Here is a 17,752-nt window from a genome sequence, read left to right as displayed (position 1 = left end):
TTCACCAAATATCATAGAATTTTCTGCCCAACATTTGGAATCTAAAATCTTAGCATACGGAGAGAAGTCATATTGTGCTCTTCAAGCAGACGTTTTCCGACATCTTTCAGACTCCTATGACAAAAGCTAATTTTATTTTGAAAAATTCAGGAGCAAGTTGCCAGTACTGCGTACCGCTATTGTAAATCACTGCATATAAATCTTATTGCAGCCTAAATTTCTCTTGGGATTGAAGTTGTTCGTAAATAAATGAATAACTTCAGTTTGATGAAGATTGAGACATAGGCAGCGGATAAGTCCATAAAGACTTTAATCATTAATCTAGCAAATTAACAGTGACACCTAGGATGCGTTGTTTTAATCCAATGGCGGGAGTTATTAGAAGTTTTTCTAAGGTGGCTTAACATAAAATTTAGTATTTTATTTGCTTTTGTCATAAATTGAGCACAAATTACAATCGTTAAACATTACTTAATGTGTTTTATGAACTGTATCATCAGGAAAAGAAAATCAAAGTTACTTAAGAATTGGAATCATAACTACAATTTTCTGAGAACCTAGAAGAAAAAAAGGAAAAGATAAGAAAATGGAAATTCTTTGCTGTAGTCCATTATGTTTGACGACATGGTGAAACAATCGGACGATGTTTTAATTAACTGAATTTTTAATTTTACGTCCCCAGATTCTGCTCTTTAGACTAAAGGATACGAGATCAATAGCCGTTTAACCTCAAAGAGAAGTATTTGAGGTGTGAGTTCTAATTATGAGAGAACTAAGTGTGAGAGTATGAGAGAACTGAGTGTGAGGGAACTAACTGTGAGAGTGTGAAAAAATTGTGTGTGTGAGAACCAAGTGCGAGAGTGTAAGAGAACTAAGTGTGATAATGTGAGAGAACTAAGCCGGAGAGTGTGGAAGAAATAAGTGTAAGAGTATTAAGTGTGAAGGTGTAGGAACTAAGTGTGAGAGAACCAAGTAGATAAATCTAAGAAAGCTAAGTGTAAGAGTATGAGAGAACTAATTGTGAGAATGTAAGAGTAATAAGTGTAAAAGTGTTTGAGAATTAAGTGTAAGAATGTGAGAGAACTAAGTGTGCGAGTATGAGAGAACTGAGTGCAAGGGAACTAACTGTGAGAAATTGAAAAATTTAGGGATTCAGTAATTAGATTTCTGGGTTTTCCGCATCTATGGCCATGTTAGCCCGTCATGTATGAATTATGATGTCTCTCGGCGATCACAATATCCGAGAAAAGGGAAAGGAAGGAAGAAAATGGCCTGGGACCTGTATGTCAGATACCAGGGATGTAATGGGGCGTATACGGGAGTATACGGCGTATACCCACCTAAAACGTTTATAGTCCAGCGTATGCTCACCTTAAACTTACGAAAGAATGAGCGTATATTAGGTGCGTATACGGCAAGTAGTCTTACGTATACGCTATACTTTTGAAAGCGATCAAGCGTATACCTACAAAAACTTCCAGCATTACACCACTGTCAGATACCATCCCAGTATTTGCCTGGATAAGGAAAATGAGGATAGGTGTGAATGAGGAAATCCCAGGAAAACTTCCCTCAGGATGGCTGGTCTGAAAAAGCATTTTACGCTTTTTCGATCAAGTGTCCCCACGGAGAATCGAACCCGGAACTGCTTGCACCAAAGGGGAGAGTGTTAACGATTACACTATGCGGGCCCATTGTGAAAAATTTGTGTGTGTGAGAAGGATGTGCGACAGGGTAAAGAAACTAAGTATGATAGTGTGAAAGAACTAAGCCAGAAAGAAATAAGTGTAAGAATACTAAGTGTGAAGGTGTGGAAACAAAGTGTGAGCGAACTAAGGGGAAACTCTAAGAAAGTTAAATATGAGAGTGTAAGAGTGTTTGAGAACTAAGTGTAAGAATGTGAGAGAACTAAGAGAATGTAAGAGAACTAAGTATAACAATGTGAGAGTGTAAGAGTACTCAGTGTGAAAGAACTTAGTGTAAGAGAAATAAGTATAAGAGTGTGAGAGAGCTAAGTATGAGATTTTGGGAGGACTAAGTGTAAGAATTGATAGAACTAAGAAAATAGAAAATAAGAAGTTAAAAACAGATTGTTATCCTTTGTTCTAATTGTTTGTTCCAAGTTGTGAAGAAAATGTAAAATGAGATAATTTTTTATTACTCCTGCATCCTTAGTTTTTCTTCATTTCGATCCTTATTTTAACATTTTTTATTATTTTTTATTGCAATGTTTTTGTATATTTTGAGTGGTATTCATGGTGTTATAGGTTCCAACCCATAAGCAATTATCGTTGCCGTCACCAATCATGATGATGAAAGCAAAGAAGAATCCAACCGAAAGAATTGGTATGCGACGAGCTCATGTGAGGGACGCTGCTGCACTCTGTGAGTTCATGGCCATCCTCGAGGAAGAGGTACGTCTAACTTTTCATTTCATTCGGTTTAGTAGATTATAATGACTTCAACAGTAACTGATCCTGCACAAAAGTTTCTGCTTCTACTTGATTACTTTTTCGATATTAATACAAGTAATATTAATCTTCTTAAATTTGCATTGAACTTACAAAGATTGCTTGCCGTTTGAAAAGTTACATTTCGTTCTATATATTATCCATTCATTTATATACCATAGCTTTTTCTCAATTTTATAGTCATTTTTAGTCAAGAACACTTTTCCTGTTGCCCTTTTTTCATAGATCTCTTTGGAAAATTAAATCTAAATTAAGAGAAGTATTGCACCAATTCGTCAATATTAAATAATCATGTTGTCTATTTGTCTTTTTTTTTCTGTGGATAAGATTTTTTCTCATTCAAAGCTAGTATTATAGTATAGTTTGTTTTCCATTCTTTCTCTGGTAATTATGGTCTCTATTTAGTTTTTATTGACCAGAAGACGTTTGTTTTGAACATACGATCGGATAACCTGAAATCTCTACTCGGTTATTATTACTGCTATTATTTTGAGCATTTAGTATTTTCATTTCCACATATTTAATAAAGTTCAAACAGCACAAATCTCCGCTTGTCCTGATATCGAACACGTACCTCCGACTTATCGGTGCGTTAACAGTTACAATATCCAGTGCACATTCTTGCTCTCGAGGTCAGTGTTCAGCCAAAGTAGCAACTTTGACTGTGCAAGAATTGTGTGGAATGGACTGGGTTAATGGACAACGCACCACCTAACCTACCTAAGCTCGAGACACATATTTTGCCTGTTTAAATTCTAATGCTTCTTTACCTATTCAGAATTAGACATTAAAACAAATCTGTCGTTTCCTTTATTTCTAACCAGTTTATGTAATTTGATTGCTTGTATTGAGTTAGCTTTTAGCTTCTGTTAAACTAAAGCACAGAAATTTACAGCTTATGACCCATAACAGGTGAGTTGCGTAGTTTCTGCAGTCGAAGAAAATTTTTCAAAGACTTACTAATTCATTTGGAATAATTTTGTAACTGGAAATAATATATTGGAAGAGTGCAGGTTTATAGCTCAGTGATAAAACATTCATCTTTGGTTCTAGGAACGTATTTGTGTTTTTATTTGTATTTTTATCATTTTTTTTTCAATACAAGGATACCTACTACACATATGGTTCGGATATATCACATAGCATCACATAGTTACAATCTTCAACATAATCACTAGTTCCGCCACATAGTATAAATATATAATATTGATAGCAATATAATTAATTATTAACAGCGTTACAAGTTACGTATAATTCTATTCTTTCGATGTACGTTCTCGGATTAAGATATTGATTTTCATTCGATTCCAATCCATAAATTTGTTCTGCACAATGGAACCCTGGTGATGTTTTTGGTTCTCTTATTATCTTCACTTCGTGAGTTCTTCCATTCGACCTCTTCACTTACAGATCATAATTGTGCAACATCAAACTAATGATTTTATTTCCTTTAGATTGTGATATTTTTAATTGTTAAGTACATTATTTACAATAAGCAAAAGTAAACAAGAAATATGTCGATCTTCGAAAAAGTTGAGCTTCAAATTTACTTCTTTAAGTTAACCAAATTTAATCTACTGAGAAATATTTCATATCTCTATTAAGGAGGGTAAATCTACGTACTTTCTAAACTTGGTCAGGATTAGATAAGTGTCTGAAAGACATACAATTTACACCGTCCCTTTTTGTAGATTCTTTTGAAATAAAAACAATTCATTTCCATTGAAATAGAAAACACTTGGGAAACGAGAATTTAAGAAACGAGATTGGAGCTGAGAAAAGATCCACAAAACAGTCAGAAAGCAGGTATTGGTGTCTTTATTTTAAGTCGTTTAAAAATCGATATTATTTTTCAGAAGAAGAAGAAACATACATTGATTTACAGTTAATTGCAAGGATCTTACAAAATAGAGAATCTGCCCTTACAACAAAATCTTGAAGCCATACTCTACCCCCCCCCCCCCAATAAGATCGCAATGTTTTGAGCCAACAATCATGGTGGAAACGAAACTAGCGAATCAGACGATGGCGAAAACGAGAATAGCCAATCAGACTTGCCGATGCTCAGTTGTTATTTGGCTTTATTAATTTAATACGATGAAGATACAGTACATATAGGCAGATCCTCTATTTTATAACATCCGTGGTTGATTGCATCTTATTGATAACAATGTTTGATTTCTTTCACAGCTTCGTGATGGAATCTCATGGTCAGAGATGAACATTTCGAACATACTGAATAGAATCCGCAGAGCCCAAAAGTTAAGTCAAGGAATCAGCTTTGCAACAATCACGGGATTTGGAAAAAACGGAGCATTGCCTCACTACGAACCCACTGAACAAACAAACGTTAAAATTGACAATAGCAGCACCCTTGTTCTCGATTCAGGAGGACAATATTTAGGTAAGCGGGCCAAACATATAGTTGTTAGTTATCATTTAAACATGTATGGTTTATAGTATTAATAGAGATAAGGAATCCGGATAACAGTGGTGTATATAATTTCCAAAGTGGATAAAACATCAATATTCCTCTAAGGTGCTATATTACCATTGTGGGAACCTGCTATTCACGGGAATTAATTAACTGTTTACCAATAAACCCGAATTCAAGAAAAAATGTCAATTTTCAAGATAGATTTAGAAACTTTCTTATGAACAATAGTTTCTATAGTATTTGGGATTTTTAAAATATAAATAATTAGTTAGCTTTTTAAATTAATTGCTTAAAACATTAAATGTTTTTAATGCATAAACCAAATCTTAATAAATAAAATTTTATTACTTTAACTATATCTTATTTTTGAGGTGATGTATGAATTTTAAAATACGATGTACATTGATAGCTATCAAGAATGATAAGATTCGAGGCAAAATGGCGTCAGGATAGGAAGAACTGACTCGAACTCCAGTTTAATACATTTTTTTTTTATTTCACACAAGTGTTGTTTTTAGTTCTTTTTATGTGTGATACAAATTTTAATGAGTGTGGACATTCCTGGCGGTACTAATATTCATATTTACAATAATTTAGCTGTATAACAAATAGTTTAACACGGGCGATTTCAGGCTATATTCCTGCGCCATTTTGGTTTGCAATTTCGGTTGTGACCATGACAATTATAGTGGATATCAATTTTGTTTAATACAATTCTATACTTTTTCACAATTTATAGTGCAATAGCTAATATGGCTAATGGCTGCAGCATTTCATTTATATAAAACCACAAATGTAGTTCTAGAACAAGAATGATAACTTAATAAAGATAAAAAATAAGGCATTAATTAATTTTAATAATAGGTTTGTTCTAAAATTCTTTTTGTAAGCAAATCAGTATTTATAATCTTCTGTGTACTTGTGTCGTGTGTTGATCATTGCTATGAGAAACACACCAACTTCGATTTACTTAAATACGTTATGACTTCTAAGTACGTGTATATACCAAATGAGATTTGATTGTGGTACATGTTGAATAGCAAATTATTAAAACTGAAAAAAGTATATTTATTCATCGTTATTAACATTGAATTAGCATTCGTATCTTCCATTTACAAACAATTGTGGAATGTAAAAGAAAAGATTTTTATATATAATTCAGTTATCCATCATATTACAAAATCGTGACTTTTTTTGTTATCTTTGTGTTATTTACACACGAATAAAGTAAATATAAATGTCCCTGTTGTTTTCAATGATTTTTTAAAGTTAACCAAATCAAGTCTATTGAAAGATATTTCGTATTTTTAATGAAGAAGTAGAGACTTAGCTACAAGATCAAATGAGTCCTTGTAAGAAACATACAATTTGCACTGTTCCATTTTGAAAATGTTAACATTTTAAAAATTCACCTTCGATAAGCCTGTGCTCTCTTATGTAAATATAAGGATTTCGATTTCGTAAATATTCAATATTTTTAAAGCCAACTCATAAAACATATGCGAGTGCTTTATAATATTCTTAGTGTTGTGCGTTCCATATTTGGAATTACGTAGAAGTTAAATGAATATAAAATCTGACCAAACGAAACCTTTATTATTACTAATATGTGTTACAGCTTCAGTAATATATCATTGACCTGAAATGACACACTATGCCTGATGAAGATAATAATGTGTTGCCGAAATTTTAAAACAGATTAGTAATAGTACGGTTACGCTATGTGTTATCTATGATTAACATAGAACGGGACGTATGCGAGAAATATTGTAGTGATAGCAATAATCAACTTTTTTTTTCAGAAATCTAGACATCGATAATTTGTACACCAATATTTAGGTACATTTTGTTTATGGTGAAATGAAAGAATACAGATTTAAAGAAATTATTTTAATTATTTTAATTTTATATTTATTTGTGTCTGCTGAAACTTTGCAAGTACTGACTCATGACTAGGCATTGACGAGTATAAAACGAGTACATACCTTAGATTCATAGAAATGGTCTAGTAGAACTCTATTCTACAATTTTGTGTTTCTCTAATGCTGAGATTAGCTTTAAAATTTTGACGCAAAGTTTTTGAGATTTCTGTTGCAACTGCTCCCAACTTAGGAAAGCGAAGTAGTTTCGTCTTTATACTTGAGTTGAGGTCATGGACTTTCTGTACTCCTGGTGAAATCGTAAGTATGTGTACTTATCAATTTACTTTTTTTCATCATATTTGTCAACTGACACGATGACTTGTAAAAGGTCGGTGACTTCAGTAAAAGGTCGGTGACAACAGTTTCAAAAACAGAATTACGTAGCAGCTTTTAGAGATAAAGAATGTATTAATTAATTACAATTGTGTTGTGAAACATCCAATGTTTCTTTTTACTGTTTTTTGAAAGTCATTTGAAAAGTAATGAATTAAAAGTACAATGACGGACAGAAGTTTAATAATTGAGCTGAACAGTGTCCGTGACAGCCCCACCAGAAAATCTGGCGTCATTCGTGCGACAAATATAAAAGATAAAATTATTACTTATATTTTCCTTCTTTTTACTTTACTACTTTTGTTGAAAAATAGTATATATACCAGCACCAGATACCGGTTTGTTACTGATATTTTTGCTTTGATCAAATTTTATTATTTTATTTTATTTTTTATCATCATATATTGTAGTCTTATTGTATTTACAGTACTTTTCAGATATATGTAACTCAATGTAATCCATTTTAAAATAGACTGATTCTTCTCCATTGAGGATAGAAATAAATAAATAAATAAACCTCAATTTACTACAATTTTAATGTCACCTAATAGTGTACCTGTAAACTATTATCTCTTTCTTTAGCAACTATAAATCCAAATTTTCTGTAGATATCACTACTTAATACACTACTTCTCTTAATGTAGTAGCAAATGCAATTATTCCAATGTGAAAGCAAACCTAAAATATTATTATTATGGCATAGATTCTTAGGTTTAAAATAATGATATTAAATTTCTTTAACCCTTTAATGGACAGTGTTACTCTCAAGTAACATCGCATTCTATTGCGTTATCCGGACGAGTTATAACTTCAGTGATCATTTAATTGGCATTATTGCTTTCATACAATATTCATATACATGATTTGTGGGTCGCTTCTTTAGATAATTTTAATGTTCGTCAACAGAGGACAGTCAAATTTAGTATTGTAGAAGCTTTATCCCCCATGTTCCACGAAAGTCCTTTTTTATTTTTTTATTTGTGGTTTCTTGCTCTGTAGGAAAATATTTCAACGAAATTGTTGCTAATTGCTGAGAGTATTCTTATGATATTTTTCCATAATAGGGCAATGCTGCTCAGTAGCTAAACATAAAACCTATCTTATGGCAAGGTCGCTTTGAAATAAAACACACTGTATTTTGTAACCAAAGTACAAAAATGCTTTAAATTTACGAAATTATGATAAGGAAGACATGGTTCAATCATAAAAGCAAACTTAATATTTTAATGGTAATGTTATCAATGCTTGTCCATTAAAGGGTTAAAACTCACGTCTGAAAAAGAGAGAAAGAAAGCCAGATAGAGCATGGGACGGATTCCATTTACCTATTTCTCCATTATCCTAAACATACATAAGGATCTGCGTAGAAGAAATCTCGTTTTAGTAAATAATGTACAACTATAATTATTTCTAATAACAAATAAAATTACTTTAATTCTTTCTTTTTAACAAAGGAGAGAACTATAGTCAACTTTAATAATTTATTTTTTGAATTGCTATAAAATTGGATTAAATAAATTTTGTGTAAAAACGCTTATCTTATTAAAATATTACAACAAACTATTAAAATTCAATAAATTTACAATATGTCTCTGATAAGTTGCTTATAAAATTTAAAACTTTAGAATTAATATAAGAGCTCTGGGACTATGTCTCATGCCAAGACATGTTTGTAATGAAAATAAATGGAAAAATATATTAGAAGGGAAGTAATGAAATATGAAATGAAATAAGAAAAAGGAATTTCGATAAAAGATATAAATGAAACGATTGCGAGGTCACTACATTTTCACATTAAAAAAAAAAGGCTATTAATTAGGTCTGTACCTCATTCAAAATTTATAACTCTAAAAGTGAAAGGAAAGATTTTGTCGTTTGTTAGAAGTGACTTCTCATTTTCTGGAATATAATCTGTTGCCTTAGAGTGTACTTTCATAATGGGTCTGATGAAGACAGTGATATATTGCAGAGATGAGTGGGTCAAGATTTGTGAGGTTGACAATGGATCGTGGGTAAATAGGACGTGACCCACAACGACTCACCACCCACCGTAACACACTCTGACTCACCGACCCATTCTACCATGTTTTCTCAGTTCATTGTAGACTGCATCTTCTTAACACTGGTGAATTTGTCTACGTTTTAGTTTCAATGCCTCCATTTTTCTTCCTCTTTCATTTGTTTCTATTTATTACTCGAGATGAGTATATTTAAGTGAAAAAAGAACTTCAGGCACTTTTGGATATTAATATTTGCAATTGTAATAATAGCAATAGGACTTATTACATGGCTTTCGAGACACAGTCCAATTTTTCATTTCCCATCACGTACGCCTACTTTACCTTGATTTGAGACTTTCAAATTTCATCCTATTTTCCACCGAAAGTATCTGTAATTCAACAAAGAAATAATTATATATAATAATTAAATTGAAATTCATCGTAATATGGCCCATGACAAGCACTTTATACCGTTTTATATCGTAAAGGTATGATCCACCGGTATTGTAATAGAGTGGTGCTTGAGCGATTGACCGTAAAAATTCAAACTCCAATTAGTGATCATTTCTCAGCCTTATTTTATTACAAGTATAAACGTTTTAATCAGTGGAGCGGAGGATGTGGGTCATGGGTCAGAGTTGATGACAATGAGTTTTGGTAAGTTGAAGTGGGTCAGAGTGGGTCACGGTGGGTGGCGGACCCACACCATCTCTGATATATTGCCGAAACTGTAATACAGATTATTAATTATAAGTGTTTGTTGAGGTCTGATTTTATTTTTATTAAAGTTAAATAGTCCAAAACCTAGAATGAGGAATATATACATATATTTGTTGAAAAAGTTGTGAGAAACGTAAAAATCACAAACTAACCAAATTAGAACCATTTTGATGACTAATATTTAATCAAAATTGAACTACGATTGTCATAATGTGCTTACATCGACAATTGTTTACAGTGCATAATGCTTGTGGTGTTACTGCGACTGCGAAAAATCTAGTCCCTAAGTACATTTTTAAGAGTTTTAATGAAAAAATGAAATCTTTAAGTTTTACGTTCCACGCTTATGCCGGTTAGGCTAAAGGAGACGGTTAAGAGTTTTAATTATTGCAATATATTAATGGCACTATTTCTGTAAATTTTTCTCTTCAACTACAGTAAACTCAAACTTACTCGTATTTGGAGGTAATACATTTAAAATATATATTCTCCTTTACTTCAAGTTTTCGTAGTTAGCTATTATAGAAATTGTACTTTGTTTGTAGATGGAACAACTGATGTGACACGAACATTCCATTTCGGGACGCCAACCGAGTTCCAAAGAGAAGCCTACACTCGAGTTCTGATGGGATCCATTGACCTCGCAAACTTAGTTTTTCCCAAGAGTGTGGAGACGGCGGATGTAGATGTTCTGGCCAGAGCGTCTCTCTGGAGAGTTGGCCTTGACTACAGGCATGGTACTGGCCATGGAATCGGAGCCTTCCTAGGCGTCCATGAGTGTAAGCACTAAAATAGATTTTTATTTTAATATTGAACAGATTTTTCTTCTTCTTCTTCTTCTTCTTCTTATTATTATTATTATTATTATTATTATTATTATTATTATTATTATTATTATTATTATTATTACCACTAGTACTACTACTACTAGAAGTAATAGTACTAATAATAGTATAGTAATCTAATACAATTAAAATAAAGAGTTTGTGTGTTTGTCTGTCTGTGTGCGGCCTGTGGAATAGACGAGTGGACCGAGAGTTACCAAATTGTGGTCACGGGTACGTTGGTCCAGGCCCCAGACCAAGACGAAGCGTTTTTCAAAATTAGAACCAGGGAGGGGGGCGTTTACCGGGACATTTAAAAGTAGTAGAAAGTGGCCGATATTATTGTCAAATTCATAGTTTTCGCTGTCGCTGAGATCAATGGTGAAACTCTGATCGCATTAACTTCGAAATTCACCCCATTCGGCTGCGAGCCGGGGATCATGGGGGGAAGGGGGAGATACCGAGATATGTAACAATAATCCAAAATGACAGATATTAGTGTCAAGTCCATAGTTTTCGAGGTCGCTGAGCTTAATGGTGAGCTCAAAATCGCGTTTACTTTGAAATTTAACCCCATCAGGTAAGGAACGGGAGCCATAATAGAGGGGTCATCGAGACATATAAAAATAATCCAAAATGACTGATATTAGTGTCAAATCCATAGTTTTCGCAGTCGCTGAGATGAATGGTGATACTCCCATAGGCGTTAACTTCCAAATACAGCCCCCATCGGTTGGGGCCCAGAGGCGTTTTTTTTTTCAAAATTCGAACCAGGGAGTCTCAGGGGCGTTTACTGGCATATGTAAAAGTAGTCGAAAAGACCGATATATTTTTTTCGTTGTTCAGTTTGTTTGCATAGATATTTTATTTGACCCATGGGAAGAATGGGTATTTCAGCTAGTAAAAAAAAATAAATAAGAATTTAGATCCGATTTTTACTTTAATAACTCAAATATTTAATATTTATATGAAAAATATTTACTTAATTTTTTAATTAATAAATAAAAATGTTTATATACTTACTTGACGAAGATTGTTGCCACATATATATATAGCTGTGGAATGAATAAATTAATAAATAAAATCCACGGATTCTTCTCAGTAACTCATTCAACTATTATTATTGCATTTTGCAGTACCACAGCCAGAATTTTGTTCCAATCTTCTCTACTAATGTAATGACTAGCGCACTACATGTGGGACTGTGTGGCACCGTATATAAGTATAATTATTACTGAACTATGTAAGATATGGTTAACGATTTGAAATGTCTTGTACATTTTCAGCTCCAATCAACGTGAACTACAATTCCCGATATCGACAAATATTTGAAGAGGGAAACTTTTTATCTGATGGTGAGTAATGTGTCAATGCTTTTCATGAATCTTACGATTTGATACTTTTATTATAATAGATATTAGGTGATAATAAGTTCAAAAATAAATCCATTGGTTCTAGTAATTTGTATTCGGTTCTAGTAATTTGTATTTGTACTATTTAATTAAATGTTTTCTTGTGGTTAACTTTTTTTTTTTAAAAAAAAGAAAAAACCTAACAACAGCTGTTAAGTTTAACAACTAATTGAATGTATCGAACACATTATAAACTTAACACTACTAACGTTATATGTTCCAGCGTTATGAGTAATATCTATTCTCAAAATCTTTCATCAATATTTCAGGCGTAAATATCGAACACCCTTCATCGAGATGATTTAAGCTAAATTCTAACGATGTTGGTTATTCACATATTGTGCAGAGTGGCCCGTAATTATGTATGTGATGTTTCATAGACTGGGGTAAAGAAATTAGCAACATAAGTTGAACATAAACACATTACTCTCATACCTTTCCTTACAAGAATTTTAATCTCTGTTCTCTATGGCATGGTCTACAAATGCAATATCCAAATCGATACATGCCTCGAGACGAAGAGCAACCATCCAAATCGATATATGCCTGGAGACGAAGAGCAACCATCCAAATCGATACATGTCTGGAGACGAAGAGCAACCATCCAAATCGATACATGCCTCGAGACGAAGAGCAACCATCCAAATCGATACATGCCTGGAGACGAAGAGCAACCATCCAAATCGATATATGCCTGGAGACGAAGAGCAACCATCCAAATCGATATATGCCTGGAGACGAAGAGCAACCATCCAAATCGATACATGCCTGGAGACGAAGAGCAACCATCCAAATCGATACATGCCTCGAGACGAAGAGCAACCATCCAAATCGATACATGCCTCGAGACGAAGAGCAACCATCCAAATCGATATATGCCTGGAGACGAAGAGCAACCATCCAAATCGATACATGCCTGGAGACGAAGAGCAACCATCCAAATCGATACATGCCTCGAGACGAAGAGCAACCATCCAAATCGATACATGCCTCGAGACGAAGAGCAACCATCCAAATAAATATATGCCTGGAGACGAAGAGCAACCATCCAAATCGATATATGCCTGGAGACGAAGAGCAACCATCCAAATCGATATATGCCTGGAGACGAAGAGCAACCATCCAAATCGATACATGCCTGGAGACGAAGAGCAACCATCCAAATCGATATATGCCTCGAGACGAAGAGCAACCATCCAAATCGATACATGCCTGGAGACGAAGAGCAACCATCCAAATCGATACATGCCTGGAGATGAAGAGCAACCATCCTAATCGATACATGCCTGGGGACGAAGATCAACCATCCAAATTGATACATGCCTGGAGAAGAAGAGCAACCATCCAAATCGATACATGCCTGGAGACGAAGATCAACCATCCAAATCGATACATGCCTCGAGACGAACAGCAACCATCCAAATCGATACATGCCTGGAGACTAAGAGTAACCATCCAAATCGATACATGCCTGGGGACGAAGAGCAACCATCCAAATCGATCCATGCCTCGAGACGAAGAGCAACCATCCAAATCGATACATGCCTGGAGACTAAGAGTAACCATCCAAATCGATACATGCCTGGGGACGAAGAGCAACCATCCAAATCGATCCATGCCTCGAGACGAAGATCAACCATCCAAATCGATACATGCCTGGAGACTAAGAGTAACCATCCAAATCGATACATGCCTGGGGACGAAGAGCAACCATCCAAATCGATACATGTCTGGGGACGAAGAGCAACGTTGTCTTGCAACACACAAGCTCTGTTATCATCCGTACTCATACTTCGGGGTTTAACCGCTCCCTTCGCATGCAAAACATACCAGTAGCGTCAAATTTATTGTTTATTCTTCGGATTATTAACACAGAACTCCGAATACACTTATTATTAATTCGGATTATTAACACACACAAACTCGACTGCCATTCTCCGTCACACCGAGTAATTGTTTGTTGCAGAATATACACGCACACAACGCATACGCTGTTCAGAGGCAACCGTTTCGCCATCGTGTCTGGCATACACTAATGTACAACGATATTGTATATCTATGCGATAAATTACTTCCATTTTCGTATCTTGATTTTGGGCAACGGTGCGTAAAAGTACACAATCTATTGAGTAGAAGAACAAGAAGAAAAGAGATAATATGTTGTTGATTCTAAAATATAAAGAAATAAGAAGAGTTAATCGTAGTAGCTGGAAAATCTATGTTGATTTTAAATGTATAAAATTGTACTTTTAGTACCGTAATAGTAAATAATTGTTTAAAGGTTGCTATGACAACCGAAAACGAAGATTATTATTAATGAAGTTGTGAAAGAATAATAAAAGGTAAGAGATATAAGTGACGTGTCTGATTTAAAGTAATTTGATCGTGTTGACATATAGTTAAAAATTATACGAACTGTGGGCTAAATGTAACGTGAAAAAATAATAAGTTAATAATCGTTACATTTTAGATGGTGGTTCCTATATACGTTACAAATGGTTCGAAGTCAAGTGACCGTTATCCTCACTCTCAGGCCATACAGTGTTGCCATATCGAAACGTTTTGTCTGGAATTACAAATACTACAGTCAGTCGAACATCATATATATAATTATGAGCCACCCTGTATATAGTACTTCGGCGGCATTGAATGATTTAATCTCATATTCTTCAAACGGTAACAAGATAATGTATATCAACATAAACTATCTATTTCCTGTGTATCATATATGACCCTAAAGTACACTTGATGAATCAATATGAAATTAAAACTTTATATTTCAGGTTAACGAGAGCACCTCCGTGGCTAAGCGGTTATCGTACGCGCCTTTGGCGTGGTAGACCCGGGTTCGATTCCCGACGGGAGCTCATGTGGTTCGAATTCTACATTAATCAGTAGGTTCATGTCTCATATAGCCTCGCTGCTGAACGGGACGTTAAACTCAAAATGAACTCAACTCAACTCAGGTTAACGATAACCAGCTTCAGTGAATTTTCGACAGATTCTTCATTGCGGAAAAGATACGTTCTTCATGTGATTTTAACAACTCTTTAATATAAATAGACATTACGTTTACAACATAATTAATGAATAGGCTCATCATTTACTTTCTCATGGCTTAAATTAACTTTAACTGTGTAGCAAAACTCTCTTAGTCCCCCTTCTTCGGAATGACCGCCTCGGAAGCAAAAATCCGTATTTGAAAGTAAATAAATAAACATACAAATCTTAACCTTCAACCACGGACCCGACCTCCGGGGAAATAATCCAGAAAAAGTAGGGAGAGATTTCACCGGTATTGTATGAAAAGACCACTAAGCACATCCAGAAAATGATAATGTGTCACTTTCACTTTTTAATTTACTTAAGTCCATTCATTTACACTAAAATACAATTTGCTGAGCTAAGCAACGTTTATTATAAAAGATCATTCAAAACAACCTTTTAGTTCTTCCTGGAAAATTCATACCATTGACAACTCTAATAATTTTAATAACAAGAACAAATACTTATTATAAACAAAAAAAAAAGAAATAAATTAACAGTACAAAAATAGTTATAACAATAGGATACTAATAAATGCAAACATTACAGTTCCGAAAAGGAACAATCTGAGAAACATGTTTCAACATGCCATTTCCAACATGGCCTATAGTAAAATTCTAATTCCTCCTTTTAAATTTTGGCAACTTACATTTGGTAAAAGAGGAATTTACACTTGCTCGTTACTCAAAATCTGAATCCTCGAAGATTATTTCATTACATTGTTTAAATATATTCACGGTTATCCATGAGACAAATTTACACCATTTTTACACAAAACAAAAATAATTAAACTACCAAAGGTAATGTATATAGGCTGCGTACTATAGTTCCAGTCCAACTGACCACCGACGTCGGTTGATCTCTGGATTCCATTGCAGGTTCAAAACCAACCTATCACAATGGAGTATATAAATCACGAGGCCTTCGTCATATTACACAACCAGCTGGTACCAGATCGTTCAATATAATTTCCCAATGCATATCATATCTCGGTTTAAGAGCGGAAAGGTAAAGAGGAAAGGACAAAAGGAAAATACCTAAAGTCGTAAGTTCAGATAGACGTAGAAGATGGCGCCATCTACTTTTAGTTAAACTATAATAATAATTTTACCTTAATATAATACTCCTTTACCATATCCGTGACGATTTATGTTGACACAACAGGTTTATTCCACGTATTTTGATCCTAAATAGAATGAGAGAAATTAATTGCGAAAATCTACTAAGTCGAACCCTAAATTTGATGACCTATAACGTGGAAACAAAAACTTTGCGTCGGAAATTTCAGATCCGTACTAAACAAATCAAAGTCAATCAAGAGACTAGGTTTGATGATAATCGAGTGACTTCCCCTGAGCACGTGTAATAGACAACTGTTATCGAGTTATTGAGTTTTTAAAAAGAAAATCAAATGATGTGCGTAAACAAAGGAAAAATACGAAACTTTACAAAATCTAGTTGTAAATCTAGAGTTAAAAGTTTAGATTTCAAGTTATATAATTTCCGTTACTACATAAAAGCTGCGTTATTTTTTAATATTTATCTTACGTAAAAATTAATGTTATTTATAAGTAACTTAAAAGAGAACAAGAATTTTAGAAATGATACAAAAAAAAAAAAAAAATCATCAAAAGAATACGATCCTGGCCAATAGTTAGTTTCTGGATCACGGGCAAAAAAAAAAATTAAATGGCGCCTAAATCGAGTTTTCGTATTTTTTACGGAATAAGAACATCAGACTGAATTAAATGATAGTTTGGGTTTGGCTACACTATATGCAGTTCTCCAGATATAAGACATACAAGAAAATTTTTGACTGAAATACATTGGATCTTTTGATCCAAAAATATATTTTCAATATTGTGCTAAACTAGCTTTTGTTGGTGAAAAACAAAGAACATTTTCTACAAAACACTGCTTTTTTCAAGTTTTGTTAGAAATTATCTTGAATTTCCTGAAAATATGTTCCGAATTTGAGAATTTTAAGTCAATAATAGGAATCTATGAATGATTTATTTTATCATTTAATAGACACGCAATGTAGTATATTTGCCTCTTGACATTTTGTAAAAAAATCCTTTGTTTTGATGTCATTACTCATATTGTTATTGTTATTCTTTTATTGTTTTTATCTCCGTGTTTAAAAGGTATCTTTTCCTCCTACAATTCTCTCCGACGTATTGTTGATTCTTAGGGAAAAAAAAAAAACATTAAAAGTTTATACGTTGTGTGATATATTATTTCTTTTGTCATTTTACATACCGTATTTACGCGATTCTAAAACGCACTTTTTTGTCGATTTTTTGCCTCTAAAATCAAGGTGCGTCTTAGATTTGAGTTATGCAAATTTAGGCCAAATTAGATGGAATTTTGTCAAAAATTTTAATCCCGTTAGTCAGTGTGTACATTATACGGTACTGGTATAATATGATAATATGATACCAATAATGGGTTGCTATAAAACTGGCACAAGCAAGTGCTGTACCGTAATTACATTAGGAAAGAAAGTACCAGCAGACGCACATGAATATACCGTAAATTCCAGCAGTAAGTTCAATGTTTCTTTATTTCCCATAACATTATTTGTT

At 33.6% G+C, this 17,752-nt stretch overlaps 1 protein-coding gene across 5 annotated transcripts in view; it reads left to right on the top strand.

Annotated features, from left to right (window-relative positions):
- The window catches only part of LOC145665386 (uncharacterized), a 261,178-nt gene that overhangs the window by 206,776 nt on the left and 36,650 nt on the right, over positions 1-17,752 (top strand). For all 5 annotated transcript variants that reach the window (XM_081732694.1, XM_081732688.1, XM_081732696.1 and 2 more), the window contains exons 8-11: positions 2,268-2,414; positions 4,662-4,875; positions 10,429-10,662; positions 11,994-12,062. In XM_081732694.1, the coding sequence (XP_081588820.1) occupies positions 2,268-2,414; positions 4,662-4,875; positions 10,429-10,662; positions 11,994-12,062 (664 nt within the window). The remainder of the gene's footprint in view (positions 1-2,267; positions 2,415-4,661; positions 4,876-10,428; positions 10,663-11,993; positions 12,063-17,752) is intronic.

This window comes from Thermobia domestica, chromosome 1 (genome assembly GCF_964235325.1).
Source record: "Thermobia domestica chromosome 1, izTheDome1.hap1.1, whole genome shotgun sequence".
NCBI classification, from domain to species: domain Eukaryota; kingdom Metazoa; phylum Arthropoda; class Insecta; order Zygentoma; family Lepismatidae; genus Thermobia; species Thermobia domestica.
Note: the sequence above shows the minus strand (reverse complement) of the source record. Positions and strands in the feature narration are given on the sequence as shown.